This window comes from Typopeltis vanoorti, chromosome 14 (genome assembly GCF_054136105.1).
Source record: "Typopeltis vanoorti isolate ZY-2024b chromosome 14, IOZ_Tvanoo_1.0, whole genome shotgun sequence".
NCBI lineage: Eukaryota > Metazoa > Arthropoda > Arachnida > Uropygi > Thelyphonidae > Typopeltis > Typopeltis vanoorti.
In genome coordinates this window covers 66,986,047-67,012,790 of record NC_143562.1, presented here as the reverse complement: position 1 = coordinate 67,012,790, position 26,744 = coordinate 66,986,047, and the positions used below count along the sequence as shown (strand labels likewise).

The 26,744-nt window shown below is 33.8% G+C and overlaps 1 protein-coding gene across 2 annotated transcripts in view; it reads left to right on the top strand.

The window, feature by feature from the left end:
- Positions 1 to 3,210: 3,210 nt before the first annotated feature.
- The window catches only part of Baldspot (elongation of very long chain fatty acids protein baldspot), a 48,906-nt gene continuing 25,372 nt past the window's right edge, over positions 3,211 to 26,744 (top strand). The window contains exon 1 of one of the 2 annotated variants that reach the window (XM_090403782.1): positions 3,211 to 3,243. In XM_090403782.1, the coding sequence (XP_090259908.1) occupies positions 3,223 to 3,243 (21 nt within the window). In that variant the 5' untranslated portion in view covers positions 3,211 to 3,222. Of the gene's footprint in view, positions 3,244 to 19,303; positions 19,587 to 26,744 lie in introns of those variants that run through there. The other variant, XM_090403783.1, reaches the window with a different exon arrangement.

The following is a 26,744-nucleotide window of genomic DNA, read 5'->3' as shown; positions in this document are numbered from 1 at the left end:
ATGTCCCCACGTCTTTTCGGGAGTTTTAACTACCCCCTTTTCATAAAAATATCACAATCCCAGATCCTCTTGGTCCTCTATGTCGTACCATTTTTTAACGTCAACTCATTATTTCGAAGTGAAGTAATTATTGAATTAACGTAGCTATATTATGTTTGTATTTAGCAGGATTTTTTCCCCAACCAAAGGACTTCTATCCACGTACTGCCCACAGGTAAACTAATCTTGTGAATGCACATACATTGACATAAATTACTTATTGTTGGACGAGGAAGGAACCGGGAAATCATGTTGTTTTTAACTGTTATTCTAGTAAAATAGCATTGTTATCCCATCAACCATTGATTGAGGAAGATGAAGAAGAGGAAAGACAAGAACTTGGAAACATTATTGCAGAATCTAGATATACTTTTTCTTCTTGTCAGAGTGTAACACTTTCCTATTCACTCCTCCCCATATTCCTAAATGTGCCAATCCGTCTGACATCGTGGCTTTCCACAAAACCTTTTTCCTGCTCATATTTAGGACAATGTCCGGAAACCACAAAGGGAAAAAAAGACAAAAAAAAAAAAAATCAGAATGGGTTTTGATCGTTTTTGTTTCTTTCATTCTGCTTAAGTGACAGCATTAAAAGGAAATTGGTTGATGGATAGACAGAAAGACATCATTGTAGGTTGAATTAATATAACTGTAAGAATGAATTAGATAGTTGTTTTGGTCGGAGGAGGAGGCTACGTTAAACGTTAATTAAACATTTTCTATGATCGATATCTAATTTAGCAGTGTGAAACATGTCAGACTTGCCGCTTTGTGTATAAATATGCAGGAAAAATATATATAAAAAATACTACAAAATAATAAAATAAACGTAATAAAAGTTAAACAGTGGTGAATTCTATAATATCCGTATTGGTTTAGTCTTTGGCCAAAATGGTGTTATTATGGCCAAAGGCCAACGTAGCGACCATTGTGGCCAGATGCGTTTCAAAATACTAGAAAATCGAATCTTACATCTGATTTGTTAAAGAAGATAACTTCTTTGAATACAGAACTTCACAGCCCCCCCCCCCCAAAGAAACATTTCTGAATCGAAATTGCGATTTTCCGAGCAGATTTTCTGCTTATCATGACTGATTATGAGGGGAACGGGAAGTCTGTATATTCCAATGACGACAGATATTTTTTTTTTTTTTTTTTTTTTTTCATGTTACATCTGGAAAACATGATACCGGAATCCTTGAATTTTAAGGACATAATCAAATTGTTATTACTTTTTTTTTCTTTTCCAAAAGTTTTTCTTTTCTATCGTATTAAAAAAAAAACCAGGTGACCTTCATCTGAAGTCAAAGTTTTAAAGACAAATGCCTGATTTGGTTTTCATGTCTTGGAGAAACATACCTCATTACAATAAACACGTCGATACATTGTCAAACAAGTAAAATTAAGTAAAAAAAAAAAGTTTTTAATATGCAGATCACACCAGTAAGCCTGAAGCACAACATATTATCAATTCGTTTAAAAGTTAGGCTTGGCATTTGTATTCTAAGCCTAATTTCAGAGAATAATAACCCTGACGTAATTTTAAAAATACAAAGTTTGATTATTGAGAATGTGGTGTCACATCGGGGGGTTAAAATCATCTACCACACGACGCCGTCTGAAATAGCTTCCCACTGTAACTGGGAATTAGTTAAAACCTTTGCGCATCGGTCAGCGCAGGTAATACTTTATATATATATATATATATATACATATATATATATATGCTTTAGAAATCCACATCCCCAAATATCAGAACGCAGCTATGTTATTATTTTATTTTATTTTATTTTTATCATCTCCATAGGTTTGCAGTTTTAATTTTTTTTTTTTTTTTTTTTTTTTTTTTTTTTAACTTGGGCACGAGCCAACCGAGATACGACACGATATTATCTAAGATTTCCTTTATGTATTACAAAACTAACCACGTTTTTCAAATAAATTATAGAAATACTTTTATCAACGTAAGACGTATGAACAGAGTCCATTTGGCGATAATTTCCAAGGACGGACCTCATCCAAGTTAATATTCAGCTTAAATCCACGTGTTGGTTGATTGGTTAACCAACTCGTTCTCCCTTGCATTTCTGAACTAATATAAAATATTATTAATAGACGTTCGAAGAATTACTAGGGGAAATTATGACGATGGAATATTTACATTTTGTACCGCAAGCCAGTCGATAATTTGAATTCTCAACAAGCAGAATTGGCACGGTTTATGGCTGGGACGTATTCATGACTGTAATCCATGTGTATTCACGGGGCCGGTTTGTCTGTTCTAGGGGACGAAAAACTCCATACCTCCGCATGAGACCGGCTAACTCACCTTTAGTCATAAGAGACCTTTCTCTGGTCTCTTATGACTAAAGGTGATTCCCGTTCCTCAAATCATGGACGGGAATCGAACCCAGGTCATTCCGACCAAAACGCTTCGTCTATACTGACTGAGCTACGGAGGCTCTCCAACTTAATCAGGAATATAAAATAGATTCTTCTGAAGATAGGAGGCATTATCTAGTAGTTAAGCTAATTGCAGTATTGCACGGGAATGTATCTTGCGTAAATTGGAAATTGTGTTATAGTTTAATATTATGAATGACATGATGATAGGCCGCTTATCAAATGTATTCGGACATCCCACGTTAAGTAAAATAAAAATAAAAAAAGTAAAAAATAAAATCTTCAATGCGATTATTAAATATATTTTTAGGTTAATTCCAAAAGCCTTTCGGAGGCTGAATTTATTTTTAAGAGTAGTGGGGGGGGGGGGGAGAACTGATTATAAGAGACTGAATCGTCATATCGGAGTACTGAGAAAATCAAGATTAACCCCCCCCTTTTTTTTTTATCCCTAACTTCTAATTGACATTGTTACGGAGGTTAACGACACAATTGCAACGTTGAATATCAGAATGTAGCCAACAATTCAACTTCGACCTTTTACCTCCATAGCAAAGATAATAAAAGGCAAAAGGGTACAGCGGAAAAAAAAAAAAAAAAAAAAAAAAAAAAAATCCAAGTCCTGATAGGAGGGTGCGGTTCAAGAGTAAAAGGGCAATGTTTGCGGATGTGCTTATCGTATTTTTCAGAATGACGTAAGACACACCTCCCAATAAAACAGTGCGAATTTGGCCGTTTAATCTTCTTTCTCGTTGTGTGTGTGTTTTTTTCTGCCACAAGATGATATCAGAAGGTCGTATGGTGAGTACGGCTCAAAGAGCCCTTTTGACAATAATTTAAACGCTATTTTATTCGATGTAATGGACAATTTCGTCTTATCACAACACACTCTCATCTTTTTTTTTTAAAGATCTATGGGGGATTAAAAGACAGAATAAAGACATAAAATACTGAAGGTAATAAATCATCAAAGCGCGCGCGAGCGCGTGTATACGTAGTGTGTATGCGTGTGTGTGTGTGATTCAAAAGATATTCAACTGATAGCATCTTTCCTTTAAAGATTTCGACGCTTTCAATCACAACACTTCTCACTACTGCCATATTTGTCTATTGAAAGAAAAGCTTTATTAAAAGAAATCTAGTCCACTTTAAACGGGCTCGCCTATTTCGTTCTTGACTAAGTAACATCACTGAAATATTACGAAACACGACACGGCCGAGTGGAAAGTTTATTGGAGGATCTCGTGAATGCATTGGTTTCGGTTATCTCGGTGTATAGCGTCTTATATCTGAATTTAACTAAAATCTAAGTCAGCTGGTGGCATACAGAGGTTACCAACTCTGAGTCAGTCCATCTCAGGCTGAGGATATAGGATTGATTTTCTCCTCACAATCATAAAATCAAACTAGTGAATTTTAATGCTATCAAAACAGCCCCGTCTTCTGATTTCTAGTCAATATTAGTTTTTCTTTCGTGGGCTGACTGTCGTTTAACCAGGCATAAATATATTACATCCACAGCCAATTTTGCATACGAACTGCTAACAGGTAATTCACCATCGACTATGGCACTGCTACGTCATAGCCGATATCATAAAAAAAAGTGTCATAAAAAATCATAAAACGACTCCAATGATCACACCTCCAAAAAAAGGCATGATCATTGGAGTGTGGTTTGCAGGAGCTGCCGTAACTAAAACGGCAGAAATCCTAGGTGTATCACGAGCCACAGTAATACACCTAAGATTATGACAAGGTACAGAAATGGACAGGGCGTTGTCTCCGATCGGTTCTCCAAGGTTCGATTGCATTTTCTGCCTGCAACATCACCGGCATTGTTGGGACATATTTCGCAGGAAGAATGGTCCCAAATTCCATTTGTTTTATGTATCAATTCCACGTCGAATTCATGGTAAATTCATGGTATTCTAACAGCCCGAGGTGGGCCTAGAGCTTATTAATAAACTGTAGGTGTTTATTATTTGTAGATGTTTTCATTACTTTGATAACAACAAGTTTTAAGCCTTTCCTCCAAAGAAAATATCCAATAAGGTAAGGACAAAAACAACAATAAACATGCCTACAATATAGATTTTTTTTTTTTTTTTTGTTAAGTATCACGTTTCATTTTTGTATCATCATTACGTCTGCAGCTATGATAATCTTGCATCAAATTTACGTAAGGTTTTGTCAGCTCAATACAGCAAAGAACGTTGTTGCATATTTTGTCCTAGCTCTTCTTTCTAACTGAGTGATGCCATGAGGCATTGTTACTCCACCTACCTACCGGACGCATACCGGATACTGAGCAACAGCTTTTTTTGTCAGCTGTTGAAATAATCTTTAGGGCGGAATCAGCTTATTCCTGTTGCTATTTTAGTAAACGCCATAAACTAGGTGAACGTGTTTCCTGATCGCATCAGTTCATTAAAATGATTCCAGAAGATCTTAACAGCACGGTAAGGAAAACAAATTATATTGATAAATATCCGTGTAGTTTCATTTTTTTTTTCATTTAGGTATTGTAAGAATTCCTCAGGAACAAGGTATGACGCAAAAAAAAAAAAAAAAATTTCGAGGCCCCATTCAGCATATGCGCTATGGGATATGATATTCGACTGCATGCATTATTTTTATTCAGACGGAATTGGTAGAGCAAATGACCCAAGCCTACGACATGTTTGTGAGCAGTTTGTGAGCAGTTTGTTCGTCGTTTCCGTAAGCGTGCCCCAAGCAATAGCGCCAGCATTACCTTAATCGAAAGGCTCCGTCCTTCCTCTATAATGTCTGGTTCTCGGACGAAGTCCATTTCCATCTGAGCGATGTTCACATTTCCATATGCGAACCTACAGGTTTCTCAAGACCTGAATTTGTCTAAGAGAAACCTCTTCACAGCGAGAAGGTCACCGCATGGTATGCAGTTACGCCATGGCATAGCTGGACTCTACTTCATTGAAGTGGGTGGTGTAACCATGACCTTGAAGAGCGAACGCTACATCGAGAATGTGTTGGTTCCATTCACCCAGGATTTGCATAGGATGTGTCGTGCAAAAAAAAAAAAAAAAAAAATCCAAAAGGACTCTAGAAACACCCATCACGGTTCTAGAGCCTGCTTATCAGAACCCTTCTCGGAGGGTCATTTCGGGGGTTCACAGAATTCGCGTTCTCTTCACGTTCTCCTGATCTCACATCACTTGATTCCAGCATGACCAGCCTTCAAACCTCGAGAACTAAGGGATAAAAATTACCCGATATGTCCAGTAGATGTCCGAACCCTTGCTCTCCAAGATGACAGAGAACCTTCGCATGTGCTACGAAACCGGTCTTGAAAGACAAGGTGCCTATTTCAAGCACGTAATCTACCGTCATTAATGCTTTATTCGACCACGATTCCACCGAGAGTTGTGGATGTACACATCATCAAGTGTAAACATACATTTCTTTTTTAATAAACCGTTTACTCCATAACATATATCGTTGTAATTATTGAGTACTGTTTTTTTTCCATACTATATTTACAAAAAAAAAAAAATAGTCATTGTTGTTACATAAAGTAATATATAAGCAAGTAATTGTTGTTACTTAAAGTAACATAAATCTGATATACAAGAGTGTTTATGGTAAATAAATAAAGCTTTAAAATTCCATAACAATGCCAAGAAAAAATAGGTCATCCTTTTTTTTTTAATTTGCTTTTTTTTTTTTTTTTTTTGTAACACGTAAAACTACCCTTTAAGTTATTCGCGTGCAAGTTCGACAGTCACGTGAGAAAACTCCATTCTCTTTTTCCCATCTTGAATTGCTTCGCCATTTAAACTGATTGTATAACGCATACTTCAATGAATTTTTGCATTCCCTGATGCTATTTCATTCGATTCAGTACAAAGTATTGCATATAATAAAACCTTCTTTAGAAGCCCGCAAAAAGTTATTTATTTTTTTAATTTTTCTTGAGGAGATTTCTTCATATGTTCTATTAAAATGTCCTTCAAAAATCTTATTTTCTTTATGAGAGGTTGTATTCGTTTTTTTGTTTTTTTTTGTTAACTTACATCCCATGCTTTATAGTGGAAGTTGTAAGTAAATTCCAACTAACTTTTGGAATTCCCAAAACTAAATAGACTCCAGTGGTGAATAATTTGATCGTACAAGGAAAATAATCCCAGGATAAAATGCAGAGTAATGATCACAAACTACTGTTAATTAGCAAAAGAATATAAAGAAAATAAGATTTCAACTTGAAGACAGGAAAAATATTGTGTAGAACGTTTTTTTTTTTTTTTTTTTTTTTTTTTTTAGGGGATAAAATTATTGCTTTAGTTTGGCCCATTTAGTGAAACTGCGCAACTGACAAATAGCGATGGATATTTACTTAGTTAACAATCCTGAACAACTAACAATAGTCTTCCAAAATTCATATTGTTGTGAGGAATCACCTGCTTCCAGTGCGTATATTTTGGAGAATACGCACACAGTTCTCTTTTACAAACACCTTTTTACAATCAGTCAATTATATATTTTGTAATTGACCTATCAAATATGTTACTGAATATTATCTATGAAGATCTTGAGTGATTAAATATTATGATGACGTTCTTGGACATTTTGCTAACAGTTTATGCGACCTTATAAAATGTAAGAACTTTGTTGAGTCCACAATCTTTTTCTATTTCATAACAAACTTTTATTAGATTGATTAGGCTGCAAAGCAGACGCTTCCAAACAATAGCAGGTAGCAGTTTCGATTTTCTTTCTCGGTTTAAATAAACTTGTAGTCCATTTACAAATTCATGCCGAAAAATCACAGGGAGACAGTTATCTCATTTGCTCTTGGCCTACTTTTTAGGATAGAAATATATTTTTTATATATGATCACCGATGCATTCTATCGAACTAACATTCCATGCAGTCATCCTCATGTCATTTATTTATTATAGATAAAATGAATAAATAAATTCCTCCAACGTCTCTCTAGGCTGTCCTGAAAATAATCGTATTTTTATGTCTTTATTATTATTATTTCAGCATTTCATATAGTTTCGTTCCTAATAATACGTAAGTTTAGTACCATACTATGCCACTTGTGGCGCTTTAATTACTTTTAATAATTTGTGTATTTCGTATTTAATATGACGTAAAAGAATCACATGATTAACTATTGTCGGACTTGCAACAATGCTGCTAGTCTAATAAAAACTCAATGATAATTATGTCGCGTGTAAAGAGTGCACGATTTTCAAAAAGAATAAAAAAATAATAATAAAATCAGTACTGTAATGAAAAGAAAAATAAAGGTTAATTTTATTTTTATTTTGTTTCGGCTCAAATTTTCAATTTCAAAAACACGTTTAGAATGTATCCGCATATTCTGTTAACAAATGTACACCTTTATGATATTCAAAAACACTCCGCTAGATGGCGATATGGTTAGCATTGATTATGGAGATGATGACACTAGAGAGAGAGATTGCATGCTCATCTTGACACTAAATTTAAATTATATAAGATATTCAAGGGTCAAACGATGGTCTCACTTTCGTCTTAACATAGCAACACATGATGCAAAAGATAAAATGAACTATGAACTTTGTCCGATTGTGTCTGGCGCTATTTCGTTTATTTCTGAGTCAACAACTTTCATTCCAAAGATACTGAAGAGTATTGAAATTAGAAAGAGACAGACAAAATAATAGAAAGCTAAGAACTTTGTTAATGGATAGTACGAGTGTTGAGGAAATGTATTTTTTTAATTTTTTTTTTTAGAATTGAATAGAAAATATAACAAAAGGATAAATAATGACTTACGAATTAAAGCAAGTTCTGGAAATTATATAAGGATAAAGTGTTTTTTATTTTTTTCCCCGTTTTTTATTATAATGTTATATACATGCAATGATCCTAGTACTTTGTTTTTAAAAGCAGTTTATAACGCAAGATGCACCATGATGGTGGAAAATGATGGTGAAACTGAATATTCTGCGAATATAAATGCATTTATGACGCACTTATGCAATAGAACTATACTGCCACGTATGCAGATATTCTTTTGGCCTAATCGTCTTTTTTTGTATGCTCTAAACGAAAAAAAAAGTTTAAACACATTTAGAACAGCAACAATGATCTCAACCACTGCATGCTTTTAATTGTTGTGTTTTTACGTTATAAACAATGCCAACATATAACTTTCTAACAAACGGAAGTAAAAAAAAAACAAATATCATAAAAAAATATTAAAAAAAAACTTTTTATATGGGTGTCGTCTAAATTAAAAACCACAATAGACTAACGGCTTCACAATTTCAAACTGTAATTCCTTCAGTGAATACTACAAAATGAAACAGATTGATTCATATGTAGCAGACTTATTTTTGGTTTTGAAAGCCAAAGGGTGAAACGTGACTGAATACAGATATTGTTAGGCTTAATGAATTAATAAAGGCCTAATAACAGTGATGTTTTCACTCGATTACGAGCACAATGCAAACCAGTACAGAATGCTAATTATATATATGATATTGCATCGATGTATAAAACCGCACAGGGATAGTCTAACATCCTATTTATTCTTACTGAGGAAAAAGTGGATATATATGTATATACACACAGTAATTCAGTTATAAACTATTAATGTAAACCTCTAGAGATTCAGCTAGTGCACTTGGTATTCAAAAAAGGGCGGTGCTCATAAATACTATAAACACGTTCTTTGAGTATAATAATACTATTATTAATATTCAATAATGAACGAGACGGAGATATTTGCATTAAACGTGGAATTTTCCGAGATGATGCCTTGTCACCATTATTCTACAATATAATATTACAACTTCCCACCTATTTTATATGGATGACACTTGAAGTTATATGGAAAATCGACCCAGCAAATAGACTCTTTACTGAACACAGTTCGTATTTTCAGTCAGGACATCAAAATGAAATTTGGTTTATATAAATGGGAAATTTTATCCATTAAACAAGGAAAAATTAATGACACTAGAAATTTTAACTTTCATCAAGAGAAATGTATGAAAGTAATTTCAGCTGATGAACGCTATAAATACCTAGGATCATTAGAAGCCAATGATATTCTTCACTCGAAATTTAAACAACAGTTATCAGGAGAATACACCAAAAAGAGTTAGAAATATTCTGAAAACAAAATTAAATAGATTAAATACAGTTAGAGCAATGAATTCTTGGGCTATACCAGTGATCAGATACAGAGTTAGCATAATAGATTGGACAAAAGAAGACCTGAACAAACTGAACCGCAAAACTAGAAAATTAATGACTATGCATCATGCATTACATCCACAAAGTGATGTTGAACGGTTGTACCTACCGAGGAGAATAGGAACAGCAAAAAGGAACAGCAAAATAACCGATATGTGAGCTGGAAATATAAACCCTTGCACGGCCAATTTCGTGGAGATACTGAGGACAAAATTGACGTGAAAAAGACATGGCAATGGCTACAATATGGATATATTAAGAAAGAAACAGAGGGATTTATTCTAGCGGCTCAAGAACAGGCATTACAAACTAATGCAATCAAAGCAAAAATTTTGAACATTAATGATAACAAAAAATGCAGATTATGCGATCAGAAAGATGAGACTGTAGAACACCTAATTAGTGCCTGAGGCAAAATAGCTCAAACTGATTATAAATACCGCCATCATCAAGTGGCCAGGCCCGTTTCTACATTTTGCGGGAAGCCTGTGCGAAATGGAAAAGCGGGGCCCCTGAAAGTTAGTAACATTTACGGAAATTTTAAGTGGAAAAATATCTTGTTCATTAATTAATTAAATCAAATATGAAAAATATTTAAGCACATAAATAAACAAGTATGCTCTTTAGCATCAATTTAAGTAAATGGAAAAAATTAGTTAAAAAATAAATGTGTTTGTATGTACATGATATATTATTTTTATTTTATATAAATTTATAAATATATTCTATATAAATATTTTATTCTATATAAATACTCCAGAACAATGATTTATTTAATAATATAAATAAATCATAAATAAATAAATAATATAATAATATAAAAATATTTAAAAAATATCCATTTTTACTATAAAGAATGAAATATACGTATAACAACTTATAAGATTTAAAAGGAATCTTAATATATTAGATTTTATTTAACGTAATGCCCTTATCAATAAAATCATTTATAACGCTCTCAAAATTCAATTTTTTTGCAATTTCATGCTCTATAGATATTATTGCCAGGGACGACAAACGTTCTCGAGACATAGAAGATCGCAAATAGGTTTTTATTCATTTTAATTTGGAAAATGACCTTTCTGCTGATGCGACCGTAACTGGACTGGTCAATAATATTTTAAATGTCGTAGTAATATTTGGATAAATATCTGACAAATTATTTGCAATTATGAATTTTAAAATATTAATGGGTGCATCTTCTGGAACAATATTTCAATATTTAGATAATTAATTAAAAATAATTAATTCATTGTAAAATTCGGATTCATCAATATCTGTATTTAATTTTTGATACATCTGTTTGCAGCAAAATTTTAGTTCATTTTCTGTCATTTTTTTAATTAATTTCATATCATAAAGAAATCCAAATGATGTTTTGTGAATTTCATACAATTCAAATCGTTTTTTGAAGATTTGAATTGTATTATCTAAATTATCTAAAATTACAAAAAAGAAATTTATCCTATAATTATCTTTGTTATCACCTATGTGTGATTCATCAGGCGTTTCATAATCAAAAAATACTTTTCTTCGACGTACTGGACTTTCTTTAAATTTAATTTCTAATAGATTTGACATTTCTTTAGCAATCTCAAAACAAGCTAATATCAAATCCTGATATTCTCTGCTCTTCAAAGTACTGCACTAACTCTTTAATATGCTTAGTTGCTACGTCAATGGGAATTTTTGCATTTTGTAATACTTTACTTACTAAATTAACTTTTGACAAGAGCTCATACCAAATTACAAGGCTTAGTATAAACTGAAATGAATATATTTGTTCATATATTGAAACCACTTCTACTTTGATAGTATTATCTGATGCAGTTTTAGATAATTCTTTTAGTGCATTTAAAAATTCTGGAATTTGAAAACGTACAGCTCTAACTGATTCTATTCTACATTCCCATCTTGTATCACATAACGGATTTGGAGTGAATTCTTTAACAAATTTCTTTAATATGTCCCAACGTGAAGTTGAGGCAGCAAATAATACATATATTTTTTGTATAACATTAAAAAAATTTATTGCTATAATTGATGATTTTGCGACATCGCCTAAAATCAAATTTAAATTATGACAGGCGCAAGGAGTATAAAATGCCTTTTCATTTTCATTTAAAATGTAAGCATGGACTCCATTATTTACTCCTTTCATATTCGCTTTGTTATCATACCCTTGCCCTCTACAATCTGACAATTTAAGATTTAATTTATACAAAAGTGATTTTATATTTTCATATATACCTTTACCAGTAGTGTCATTAGTTGTTAAAAACGTCAAAAAGTGTTCACGAATTTCAATATCTGCTTCAAATATATGTAAAAATCTAAAAATTACTGAAATTTGCTCTTGATGATTAACATCAGGAGTACAGTCGACAATTATTGAATAGTACTTTGCCTGTCGTATCATTTTTACAAGATTTTGTTGAATTTTAGTTCCCATATCAACAAGTAATTCATTTTGCACAATGGGTGATAGATACGAATTATGTTTCTTACCTATAATTTTTTTTTCCAGAACATCGCATTGAATGATCTTTTAAAAGTGGATCAAATTCTGCAATTAATTCTATGATGCCTAAAAAATCACCATTATGGGCTGTGTACGAAGTATCAAAATTACCTCTAAAAGCTAAATTATGTTCGGATAAATAAAGAATTGCTGCTACTATTCGTCTTAAAACATTTCTTAACCGTTCTGCTTCAAATTTTCTGACATTTTGATTTGCCTGATCAATTGTATTGTGATTTTTTAAATTACATTCCATTTGTCCATGAATACATTCATTTCATGTGCACTGGATTTCGTTCGTGCGAATTTAATCTTTCACTTACATGTCGCCAGTCAGAAAAGCCATTGTTAGATAAAAATTTATCATCAGAAGAAAATAATTTGCAACAAAAACAAAAAGTGTTGAAAGAGTTTGAATATATAAGCCATCGTCTGTTTTGCTTCTCTCCGTTTGTAATTGTCCTAACATAGTGAACTGTGGAAAAACATCTCTTGTTGTCATCTTTTGGAAAATCATTTTCACTCAGAGGAGACGGTGGACCAAATTGTACAATTTGTGTTAGTGTTGCGTTGTTCAAAATTTTGGGTCATGTTGCTGGATCATCAATAGTAAATAGTTTACCTTCCTCTTGCGTCGCAGTTTTAGGATCTTCAACACTCATTGTTTGACCAAACGCGTCATGTTCTCCGCTTCCTTTGATCTTAAAAACGCGGTGCAGTGCCAACGAAAGAACGACGCGCCGTTATCAGTATAATTTTAATGTATTTTCATGAAAAATCGGGTGTTTATTTTACCCAGAAAATACATAAAAATATTTCGCTTACTATAACAATAGTTGGTTGTAAAATTATATACACATATTTTTCTATAGAAGAATATTTTTATATAATAATTACAATATTAATTTATATAATTTAAAAAAATTAATTGATTTTCTGTTTTCAATTGGCGCGGGGCCCTGTTCCACCGCACAGTTTGCACACTCATGAATACAGCCCAAGTGGCCAAAATAATTCATTGGCATGTATGCAAACAAATATGGCTTTCCTACATCTGATAACTGGTGGCAGCTTTGACTACACACAGTACTGGAAAACGAAACAGCAAAAATTCTCCGGAACTTTAGAATACAAACTGATCGGCATTTGGAATACAATAGACCTGACATTACAATTATCGAATATCGAACATTCCTCATTTGGATTATCGATATTGCAGTACCCAGTGATAACAACATCAACAACAAAGAACTGGAAAAAAAGTACTAAATATCGAGATCTGGCAATCGAAGTTGGCCGACTGTGGCTTAAACTTACTCAAGTCATCCCAACAGTTATCGGTGCACTTGGTGCAATTTCAGAAAAGCTACCCAATTATTTACAGCAATTAAACATCAACGAAGTGACCCCATATGATCTACAAAAACAGCATTACTTGGATCAGTCCATATTTTACGACACTACCTGACGGACTATTCTTAGATTCTTGGGTAGAATCTGAATTGTTCTGAATCACCAGTCAAATTGTTATTTAAATCATATCTTGCTTGGATTGTGTATTAAATGGGTAAATAATAATAATAATAATAATAATAAGTTACGTTTTATATCATCAACTCTAAATGATCTGAAAGTATTTAATAATTCAATCTAAATTTAAAAAAAAACTTTCTATTTTAAATATGTATTTTTTTTTTTTTCTATTTTATCATATAATAATTGTCCTCATTCTGTAAATCTAAAATGACAAAACCAGCTTCAGGTTGGGAATTTGCCTTATACATAAGACGATCTATTTAATGAGAAGTAATCCTTTTTAAATAACAATAAAGCGTTTAGCATTGCAGAAAGAGGACACGTCTATGATACCCTCACTTTTTTTTGACAACGAGGTCAAGGACGGGTGGGAAAGTATGTGTTAATTATGTAGCTGACCTACAGAACAATCGAGTGTGAAATCACACAAATGAAAATACCAAATACCAGGGATGGCGCAAGCCTCAGAGAGAGAGAGAGAGAGCAAGGAATAGAAATGAAAAAAATAAAAATAAATAATAATAATAATAATAGTAAACACTTTTAAATTATTATTTTGATAAAATTATCATACAAATCATTTTAGAATTTTTCTTAGTGTCGATAGATTTTTTTTTTAAATAATGTGCAATTTTATTTTCTTTTATTCAGTTGAGTCAGTGCACAATATTTTTCCAGCCCCCTTACAGTATTTCTCACAGGGTTTTGTTTTTCCAAGTTTAAAATCAAAAACAATATTTTCATATCGGCTACCTCTCCAACCTAAGAATATGTTTAAACAGGAATTAACGAGTTTATGTAGGAGATGATTTTTACCTCCGATGTGACACCGCTTTGTTTATTGTGCTCTTAAAAATGGCGTTAAAAAAAGGTTTCACATCTAGTCTTTAAAGCAGAGCAATAAAGTTACTAAGACCCTTAGCCGACCCAAGGTACTAACCTTTAACCCCTGAGTAATTTACCGAAAAATTCTAATAGCTTTGTCTTTTGAATTCTAATATAGATTTTGATGATACATTTGATACACCGTTTTGATACATTAAGTAGGATGACGATGCAAATACATAAGCAGAGGGGACAATCGAGTATACGAGACCACCCATTGTCACGAGGTTTGTGAGTCGTTTGGCAAATTCGATTTGCAAACATCGGGTTTGCAAATCGAATCCTGCTTCCATCTTCATCGAACATCGGGTTGGATGAAGACGGAAGCAGAGATCAAATTCAGGTTTCAAAGGACATTTGAAAGAAATGGCGGTAGACCAACGGGGGGGGAGGGCTTGGGGGGAAAGGAGCACCATAGGAACGATCGTTGATTCTTTCAAGATGTTAGAAGGAAATAATATTGCTATTTTTCCTATCCTATCCATCTCGTCCGTCCTAGGACGGGTTGAGTCCCCTCCTAATGAGGGGTTACTGGCGTATTAATGCAACTGGTTTGCTACTCCTCTGCTGGATCTCCTAAGGGCGATATTCTTGACTGTAATCCGTGTGTGTTCACGGGTCTAATTTGCCTGCTTGCGGGATGAAAAACCCCAGATAAACTGGCGGGAAAAACTCTGCTGTCCACGCCCGGCTAACTTGACTATGGCTGAGGAAGATTCTTGAGCTCCTCACGTCGTCGACGGGAATCGAACCCAGGACGCTCCTTCCCCAGGCATATGGTTGCGAAGCGCTTAACCACTAGGCTAACCGCGCGGACTTTGCTATTTTTACTAATTTAAAAATTAACTAATCTCGTTACGTTTAAAATATAACAATACTTATTGCGAAAAATTATAATTATTATAAGAATTATAATTAATTGTGATAGTTATTACAATTATGGGATCAAACAAAAACTATCGGAATGGAAATTGATCAATGATTAGTCCAAATGACGTCTCAAAAATATAGAGTAGCATCTTCGGAGAATTCCATATGAAAAACGCAAATAAATAGGTTAACGACTAAATTAAAAACTCGGGATTTGCTCATGAATTTGTACCAGATGGGCCAATCGGATTTACACCTCAAAGCCGACTGGCCAAATAGTAGGAGAGTCAAACTTTTTCTCGTATACAAACCAACCAATTTATTATTTAAATTCAGTTCTTTTTAATCTATCCAGTAAAAATTTAACCGATTCTTTTTTGTAAATAAAATATTTATATTATTTTTTTATTTTGATCAACGAAACACCTTTGAAATTCTAAATATCTGTGCAGAATCCTGGATTTTCATTTCATAATAATAAACAGTGAAAAGGAAAACAAATCGAAGTTACTGGAATCTAAAACCATAAAGATGACGCAATCTTAAGTAAAGGGTCACAAATATTCAGAAAACGTCTAAAACCAGCTGTGTGCCCAAAGGGCATCGTTTTATTTCCGCTTCATATGAAATTATTTCTTAAGAAAAAAAAAACTTTTAAAGAATTGAATAACAATAAAGATTGTTTACATCTTCAGATCGAATGTCGTATGGATGATGCAGATATGAAAAAGGGGATATTATTGGACTTCTAAATTGTACCAAAGTTGAAAATTTTTTTAAGACACGTTTTACACACCTTTTGAGTAAAAAAAAAAAAAAAAAAAAAAAAAAAAAACATTTTTTGGGTGCCCGACAGTCCCCAATCAAAATCAGTTAATAAAACTTTGCACTTTTAGACAATGTATTGAAATATATATATTTTTTAAAAAATTTTTAAGTTTGTTTCCTTTCGTTTCTACTTTCTTGAAGTCTCTTAACTTACTCTTATCAATCAAATTGAATTCTAGAAGGGTGACGTAGCTTTAATAGCATGGCTGGATCTGTGGAGGAAGATTCTAAAATTAATTAATCCAATCCAATTGCATTGGATAAACCACGTCGCATCCAGTTATTAAAAACCCTTTAAGTATACCATTGGTTTTGGTAGATCTCGAGGCTTATTATAAAATCCCAATCTCTTTGCTATACTTCACCGAGGCAAGGACAACTACAGGGTGTCCCAAAATTCACGCAAGAAGTAATTTTGATAGAAAACACAGGTTTTTAATTAAAAATTGTAATTTCTTATTGATTCATAAAGTATACAGTGTAGGGTTATGCATGGAATAGCATATCGGGTAAATGGCCTCCACGGTTTTGCTGGCACATACGCACTCTTTTGTCGAAATTTTCCATGACCGTTTTGCATAAATGTGGCTGAATTTCGTTGATACAGCGCTCAATTTCCTCCTTCAAGGCGTGGGTGGTTGTGGGCTTGTTGGCATAAACCTTAGACTTCAAAAAACCCCAAAGAAAAAAGTCCAACGGCGTTAAGTCACATGATCTGGGCGGCCAATTCTGATCACCAGAACGGGAAATTCCACGACCACGAAATGACTCATGCAGTAATTGAATTGTTTCTCGGGCTGTATGGCATGTGGCACCGTCTTGTTGAAACCAAATGTAGTCCACATCCATATCTTGCAATTTAGGCACAAAAAACTGGATTATCATGTCGCGATAGCGAGCACCATTAACTGTTATTGCCTTACCAGCCGCATTTTCGAAGAAGAATGGACCGATGATGCCTCCAGCCCAAAATCCGCACCAAACAGTGACACGTTGTGGATGCATTTGTTTCTCAACAATCATTCGTGGATTTTCTGAACCCAAAATACGACAATTTTGTCGATTAACGAAGCCATCAAGAAGAAAATGAGCCTCATCGCTGAAGATGATTTTGTTCGAAAAATAAGCATCCACTTGTTGTTCCATAATCCATTCAACGAACTCTCTTCGCTGTGTGTGGTCATTTTTAATAACCCGGAACTGTCAGCTGTCACGCTGTCTTTTTTTTCTCGTTGGCAACACTTTACCGCATAAATGGCGCTAAATTTAAATCTTTCGTGAATTTTTGGACACCCTGTATATACCCTTCAACTTCCATTAACTCCCACAAGAAAGATCACATGTCACTTCATAAGGGGTCGTATACATTTCCAGATAACGCACAGACTTCATAAGAAATTATATTTTTGTTTTCATCCTTCTATTACCTCCCACCCCCACAAATGAACTCGTGAAATATCTTCATGGCAAGCTCATTTGTATACAGAGAGCAGTTAACCTGACATCCGGTTGCTCTCTGTATCCCATAATGCACAGCACACATTCTTCTTGGCACATATAATGCCATGCATTATAGTGACTCACTAACTAGACCGTTTTCGACCTTAACCCAGTGAATAAACTTGCTAAAATTTCCCCACTGATCTGTTACCCTAGTTTTCCCTTCACCCAGAATTCACAAGAACATTTATCTTTTAACAAAGTTTCATTGATGTGATGTCGCTTATGAATTAATTTATATAAGTTGACGTAAGTCTAGGATAATAAAACCAATTTATGCAAATATTCAAGGACTGAAGATATCCTTGAATATTTCATGTAATAAAACTGTATGTTTGCTAAATGGAGGAAAAATGTGCTGTCAATTTTAATACCATTTTCTTATATTTTTGAGGTTATGTATAGAATATTAATACAGACCGGTTAATTGATTTCAGTATAATGTTATTGCATATTTCGACTGCATTTGAGTACGCAGTTAATAAGTGAAATGAACGTGCAAAGCACGTGGTTTGAAATAAACATGCAATACACGTGGTTTGTTAATTAAAGTATAGTGGGGGAAAAAAGCCTATATTGACCGTATGCAATTTACAATAAGCTAAAATGTTTGGTTTAAAATATCATTTTTTTAAACTGTAGTTATTTGAACAAACAATCAATAAGTGAAATGAACGTGCAAAGCACGTGGTTTGAAATGAACATGCACTACATGTGGCTTGTTAAATAAAGTACACTATAGTGAAAAATTAGCTATGTTAATCGTATGTAATTCAACAATAGGCTAAATTAAGTTTGGCTTGAAACAATTTTTTTTTCACTGTAGTTATTTGAGTAAACAATGAATAAGTGAAATGAACGTGCAAAGCACGTGGTTTGAAATGCAATACACGTGGCTTGTTAAATAAAGTATAGTGAAAAATGAGCTGTGTTAACCGTATGTAATTCAACAATAGGCTAAATTACGTTTGGCTTGAAGCACCATTTTTTTTTTTCACTGTAGTTATTTGTGCAAACAATGAACAAGTGAAATGAACGTGCAATACACGTGTTTGAAACGAACATGCAATACACGTGGCTGGTTACATAAAGTATAATGAAAAATGATCTGTTAACCGTATTTATCAATGAATGCTGCAACAAATAGCAATTGACACAGCATCTATTTACATTTTTAGTGAAATATGGAGAGTGGCGAGATCAACGTTTTTATCAGACACTTAACTATCACGTGCACAAATACCACATTCTATTAATTAAGCCTAAACACCCCGTACACCTGCTGGTGTACTGGGAGAAAAAAAAAAAAAAGCCATTCAGGTGTGGTGGTAAGTCACACCACGCGTCCGATTAAAGAATGACGCGACACGCGAGATTCCCTCGTAAGAACAGTCCTCGGCGTTCATTGGCGGGATTCTTCCAACATCTTATCGATCGTAACCATGGCGAAAAGCGGTAGTGTGAGGTACGCAAGACCGGCTCATCGTGTGCTTGGTGCTGCATGACAAAGTGTAGCCATCGATAAAGGCAGTCTACGGGTGGGGGCTTTTTTTTTCTCCCCAATCGCGATTTCCCACTAATTTGCCACTTTAGATCTTCCTGTGTAGATTTAGGAAGATCTCCAAGTATATAAGAAGCTGTATAGAGCAGGACTTGGAGCATTTTAAGTAGAGAAAGCAAGTGAATATCAAGTAACCATAGAGTGTCCGGTGTTAGGCCTAACTAAGTTACAATACTGCAGTAGTTGAGGGAATTACTTGGTTGGAAAACGGTAAGAATATTTTCTTTTTTCTTTTTTTATTTTATTGTCTCCATTTATTTTTATTCGTGTTTCTTATGTTTATATTTTTAAGAAAAATACTGGTAAAACTGATTTAAAAAAAACAACAACAATTTACCTAAAGTCAATTATATATTTATTTTTTTCATTCCTTTGCGTTCTCCTAACCTTCCCCGGATGTCTAATCTACTCAACCCTCGTGGCCAAGCGAACGTCGGGATTCGGATAGCCTCACGCCGGAGCGGTCCATATAATAGTAGGGTGAAGTACCACCACCAACAACGAACTTCTAAATGAGAACAAATTGGTGCAGTGTGGGGTTTAAAGAAATGTTAGGCTTAGTATAGACTTGACACGTATGTAATGGGAACAAATAGGCCTAGCGGGGAACAAATGCTGCTCCACTTTCTAAACATACATGGATGAGCATCCGTGTTCCACGCTCGTGAACAGGGTGATTATGTAAAAAGACTGCAGCAAAGGCAAGACGTATTGTAGATAGCTTAGTGATGTTCCGAGGAAGTGTACTGGATATGGAAAGACGGACGGACTTCAATAACTGGACTCGACTTTAGGGTCATGTTGTGCGTATTGAAGATGTGTTCAAATGCAAATCTAGTGCACCGACTAAGTGTTAGTGAATTTTCGATGGCTATTGGGATTAAAAATAATAAGATGATTGCAAATTTAAACGTCTTAAGGAACTGGATTCTTAACATAAGGAATTGAACAAGTTTCACTTTTAATTCGAGTAATTCTGATTATCTTCAGTGTTACTCGAGTGTATAATTTCTGTAGGCCTCGGAAGTCTTCGTTTATGTTGATAAATGTATGAGTGTTTAGTTCTCTTTTGTTAGATCCATTTGTTCGGAATACAACCATTGTAATTGGCGTTATAATGCGCTGTAGTGCATCGAATGTATTTTGTTACAAGAGCCGGAAATGTCCATTGAATAGTATTAATATCGGTCTTCAACGTTATTTTATTTATTCCGTTTATTTATTTATTTTTTTAACTGTAGTCAATGATGATTCGTTAGAATAGTTCATTACCGACACGAACTTGCAGAACATCTTTTTAAGAAAAGGTCAATGCCTATTTTTTTAAACACGTGATGTGAATGCATCGTAAATGGGTTATTTCTACTTCGTTGATTCTTACTGCAGGACAACGTTGTATTGGTAGCAGTAGTATTGTAATGAACTTTTTTTTTAATCGATGTTTTGGGTTCATTGTTAAGTGAAGTATTTAGTTGTTTAATTGTTTCGGTTTTTTGTTGGAAGATGCTAGAGGGATGGCCAATTTCTTAAACTGACTCTTGGATGAACGAAAAATTTCAAAGGGAGTCGAACCCAGTCTTTCTCATTAAACGGTATTTTTCTTGGAAAAAAGTGAAACTTTTCTAAGACTAAAAGACACATTCATGAACAGAGGGGAAGTTAAAAACTTCCATCGATCTTTCCCTGTTCCTTTAGAGAAGTGGAATCAGTTGTGATAACAGATGACGCTCATTTCCATCATCTGTGGTTGTTTAGTCTGTATTTTGTTTGTCCAATGGAAAACTTCTGATAAGAATACGAACTAGAACTAAAGAAGGTTGTGATGTAGATGACTTCAAAAACAATCTACGTGATTTAAAAAAAAAAAAAAAAAAATCCATTTAGCTTCTCAGTAAACAAACAACAAATGATGATAACCCGAAGATTTCAAAACAACTCATCAACAGGAAAAACCGAGATGCATAAATTAAGATAAACGAATTGGAACTATGCCATTCGTTGTTTTAATAATTATAGCCTCTCACATCATGGATTTTTCCCCTCATTTCATCACGTTTAGATTTTTCTTCCCCCCCCCCCCCCTAATCTCCAATGGGGAAAAAACCAAACTATTTCAAGGGGGACGAAATTAAATCTTGATCAATACCTCTTTCTCTGAATTGTTTATCACAAGATCATGTGTTTGTTTAAATACACAGGAAATAAAATATTATTTGTAATCATAGTGTAATCAAGAATAACCATCTATCGTAACCTCGCTGGAATTTCTATTTTTTTTTATTATTTTTTATTTATTTATATAAAATAGTTGAACTGGAAAGAAGTCACCAATCAAAACAATGTGTTTATCTGCTACCTTTTTAACAAGGATAATCACAAACAGATGTTAAAGCATCCTATCCAATAACAAAGGCATTATAGCCGTCTATTATTTAGTCAAACCACTCAAACAATTGAAATTTCAAACGCTATTCATATATATGGATCGTCTGCTAGTCCCATATAATAATACTAATTGTTTTACCCAATAGTGTTAATTTCAACAATTACTACGTTTCTATGGTAATGTCAGTTTTATACAATACAGAACTGACTTACGAGTATATGGATTTTGTTGTATCTTTCTTATCCTTATTGGAATGGTATCATTCACAGCACTGAGATACGATCACCGTATTATCATGACCGTAGTCCTGCAGACGAGAGTGCGCCGACAGACGTTACGAACATTGCCTGATGTTGACGCGTCGATCGATGTGTCGGACACACGAACTAAACTGTGTGTGAGTGTGTGTGTGTGGCGAGATCTAAGTTCAGGAGATCATTGCACTGCCTCGAATTCCTACTGTAGTTAGCTAACCCACTTTGTAATGACGTTAAAAGTCTTTAGATGGGAAGCGACTCTTTCCTGGTGAAATGTAAAGGAATCATAAAAAATTATTTAACGTTCCTGTTATTACAAGAAGACACTAGACCATCGAAGAATGGTAATGATATGAGTCCTAATACTTTGCAATTCTAGTATACTGCAGCATACGCAATGATACCGCAAAATAAATAATCGTTCGACGACGTAAAAAACCGGAGAACCCGGAGGAAGAACAAATTCCATAAATCCCTATGATCGACTTAGTTTTGGAGAATCTAAACTTCCTGACCCTAATAGGATCACGCTTTTCGAGGACAATGATGAATACCGAGGCAACTCGTAAGAAAGGCAGTGTCATACTTCCGATTTACCGTGCACACATGTTTATCTTTTCCTAGTTTAAATGGGTAATATTTTATATTTTGACGAAAATAATTTAATAGCTTCTGGCTTAAATGAATGGACTCAGTAGTAGGATTTTCGAATTACTTAATCCTTATTCCTCCTGCAGTAGGGAAGGATTGACAAAAAAAAAAAAAAAATGGGATGGATATACTGCTTAGTTCAGGCCTGTTTATTTTAGGAATATGGTAATATTGGATGGGGAAAAAATATTTTTTTCAACCATATCCCTATTGTGGGTGTGCGCGTTTAGTTTTGGCATACTTCTGTATTAAAAATAACTGCAAATATCGACCGACCATAAGTAATCTCGGGATTAGAATCAACTGTCTGCTTTTTTGTCTCCATCCCTTGTCCTATCGATCTTCACTTGTCTCAGTATAACGTATCTTTTAACCAACCCACCCAATGCAAGCAATTTAATCCTAGTAATGCTACTGCCCTATTTTTCTACGAACACTTCAAAACATCGCGGAGTTTAAAAGGGACTTAAAACTATTTCGACTAAATTCATAAGGCAGTTTTTTCCTGGAATCTACAAGCATGGGAAAAGGGGTGGGAACGAGGGGGGTAAAGAGAGCAGGAAAATCTCGTTTGAACTAAAAACAAAAAAAGAGCTTTTACTTGTAATCCAAGCGAGTCTGGCGTTTATGATGAAGTGTGACAAATTGACTTATTATCAGTCAGTTTTAACTTAACATGTGACGTCACTGGTAGAATTTTTTTCTTCTCCCCAATTGGTCTTTTCGTATTTGGTTTCCAGTTTCACGTGCTAATTTAACTACTCTTTTTGAATCTAATCTATTAATATGTTTATCCATTCTGATTTTTTTCTTCTTTTCTTTATCCATTTATTTATGAGTTATTTTATCCTTTTTAATTAAATTCCACACGTGATTCATTCTTCATAAATTTGGTTTATTCTATCAAATTTTGTTTTATTTCTTAACGTTTTCAGGGATTGTTCTTTTACTTCAATTTTTCAGGCTGTGTTATATTTTCACTGTGCACAAATGTCCGCAAGTTAGTTTTCAATTTCATTGTTTCAATTTGCATCTGATTGTTTTTTTTTTTGTAATTATCATTGTTGTCGATTTTTTTTGTTGATATTTGTGTGTTTAAAACTACTGTTAAGAGTTTCAAAAGATAATCTCCAAAATCAATTATATCTTCATTTTCTGCAAGTAATACTACATCGTCTGCATATGCAATCAAATTGGTTTTTGATTTTTATTCAAATTTTATCTCCGTTTCTTAAATTTTTTTTTTATCATTTCGTCCATAATTGTGTTAAATAAACATGGATTTAAAGACTCGTTTTGTATGATTCCTCTCCATTATTCAAAAGCGTGTCCAAAACGTGGTCTGCCAGTCCTGATTTGCCATAAAGATGGTAGTAGATGTACCTCTTGTGTTCTTCGAAGCAGATGTTGTTTACTACTGTCAACCATATGATGAAAAACTGCCTGCGAATGCTTATTTGTATACATACAAATAAGCACAGGATAGGACTTTGAATTGGCTTCCATATTAATGATAATTCCAAGTTTATTATTTAATCTGTTTACAGGAGGACTTAAATTATGTGAACTATTTAAGAAATAGATGAAATAAAATTCAAAAAAATATGCTATACTGAAAGGGAAAAAAAGTGAAATAAACATCATACAATAACGCGCCAATTATTTTATATTGTTCATGAAAGTGACAATATTGCCATGGAAACAGTTGTAATTGTTAGAACTAATACTCGCATAACGCTAACATCAACTGCAATTCTATATCATTTGGCATTGTTGGCTGTAACTTAATACAAGACTATGAACTTTCATGTAAACACACATATTAATTGCGTTTGGCACTTCATTCAACAATCCAATGACTATAACAATGGCGCTTAAGTTTGCTTGTAATAGAATAGCTGGCTTCGTGTGTAAACTGAGATTATAATTAGCTTTGCGTGATCATTTTAAAACTTTCGATCCAATAAGGAAAAATCTTGATTTTTAAACAGACGGTAGCTAATAAATATTTATATTATCCTATTGTAAAATATAAAAATTTATGGAATTTACAGTAGCGTCACTGTTCGTAAATATTCCACTAGCAGAGTTCTTTCAAACTATTTAAATATTTGTTCTTTAACCATGAGGTCAAAATAAATATTAAATCATAGCACACTATCGGCTGTGTGATAAAGATTACATAAGAAGCGAATAAGGAAAAAGTATACGATTTACAAACTAGTTCAAGTGTTGTCTAACTCTAAGTTAAAGTAGGTGAATTACAACTAGGAAAATAAATCATCAGGACCTCATTCTTGGTGCTTTCTTTTTTCGACAAACTTCCTGTTGTAATACGTGGGAAAAGCATTCCTAAATTTTTCTGACATCCCGAGAAATGCTCACGTATGATAGTTTTGGACTTTGCTAAGGCTTTTGACAATGTAGCGTGGAAGAACTGTTACATAAATTGGAGAATATGGGATTGGATTAAAAATTATTAGCGTGGATAAGAGAATCGCTGACTGACATAAAAAAAAAGTGGCATACTGGGGATGTAAGGCTACCACTAGTATACCACAAGAATCTGTTCTTGGACCACTGTTATTCAATTTGTACGTTAATGACATTGGGAAGGATTTGACAAGCGACATGCAGCTATTTATTGGTAATCAGGAATGCTACTGATATGCAGTACTTGCAGGATGATTTGAATAGGCTGGAATTGTGGGCATAGGAAAATGGATATCAGTTCAATGTCAGTAAATGTAAAGTCGTTCACTTCGTCGTGATTAGATCCCGTGTCATCTTATATTGGTGGGATTAGGCTAGAAGAAACTGATGAGGCTAGGGATCGTGGAGTGCTAATATATACGCAGTTGAAGTTCAGGGGTCATGTAGCAAAGATTGCAAATATTCAAAAGATTATTCCAATGCTGAAACGAACGTTTAATGTATAGATAAAGATGTCATTTTCCCTCTTTATAAGGCCTTGATAAGAGCCCACTTGGACTATTATGCGCAGATCTGGTCTCCTGGTTTCCGTTGTTATTCTGATATATTGGAGAGAGTACAAAGGAAAGTGTTAAAAGATATCAGGATTGTGGAATACTGATTATGAGACAGGTTGAGAATCTGTAGACTGCAGACACTAGCAAACAGAAGAAAGAGGGGTGATATGATTGAGACTTACGCTTCTGAAAAGTCACACATGATACCTACAGATGAGATTTTTCATTTTATGGAAGAGGATGAACGCAATCAAGAAAGTCACGCACCCCTCTATGAGAGATTTTTCTCTCATTGAGGGGTGCGTGACTTGAATGGCTTGCCTTTGGAGGTTGTGAGAATGACTTCAACAGAAGATATGGAGGCTGGTGCGATTAATGTGTTGCCTCCCTCGATGAGTCTCTGACTACCTGAAGGTTTCTCTTAATAATAATAATAATAATAATAATAATAATAATAATAACAACAACAACAATGTAACACGTATGTTTTTTCTTCAGTCTGTTTATTATATTTTTTCTTCCCATTCAATTTGAATATTGAAAACAGCTTCTCAAGTCATTTAAAATGAAAATAGCAGATTACGAATGGGAACAGGAAGTAAATTCAACGAACGATTAGATAGTTGATTCAATTTATTCTGAACCTCGTTTAGTAGTAAGCCAACTGTATCCAGGCAAATCAAATAATACCTGATCAATAGACGGACAAATGTGCGTGTGTCTATAATAAGACTTTATTGTTGTTTGTTTTGGGCGATTTGAACAGAACTCAGCGTGCTTAAAAATATAATGCCCCAGAAAGTAATACTTGTATTACACTATAGCGTATATGCAGCATAATAACGGAGATAATAATTGTGACGTAATCCAATTATAAGAATATGACGTCACACATTAGTTTTTAAATTAAAAATGTGAACATATATTTCGTGATAGATTTATATATTTGAGTTCTGGTTAGAAATGAACACTTAGTTAAATTATAGCAAAGACGCAATCATAATGATGAACCAAAGCCCTATGTATGTAAGGAAATCCATATATATTTGTACATACAAGTGACACAGCATTATGACAAATTCAA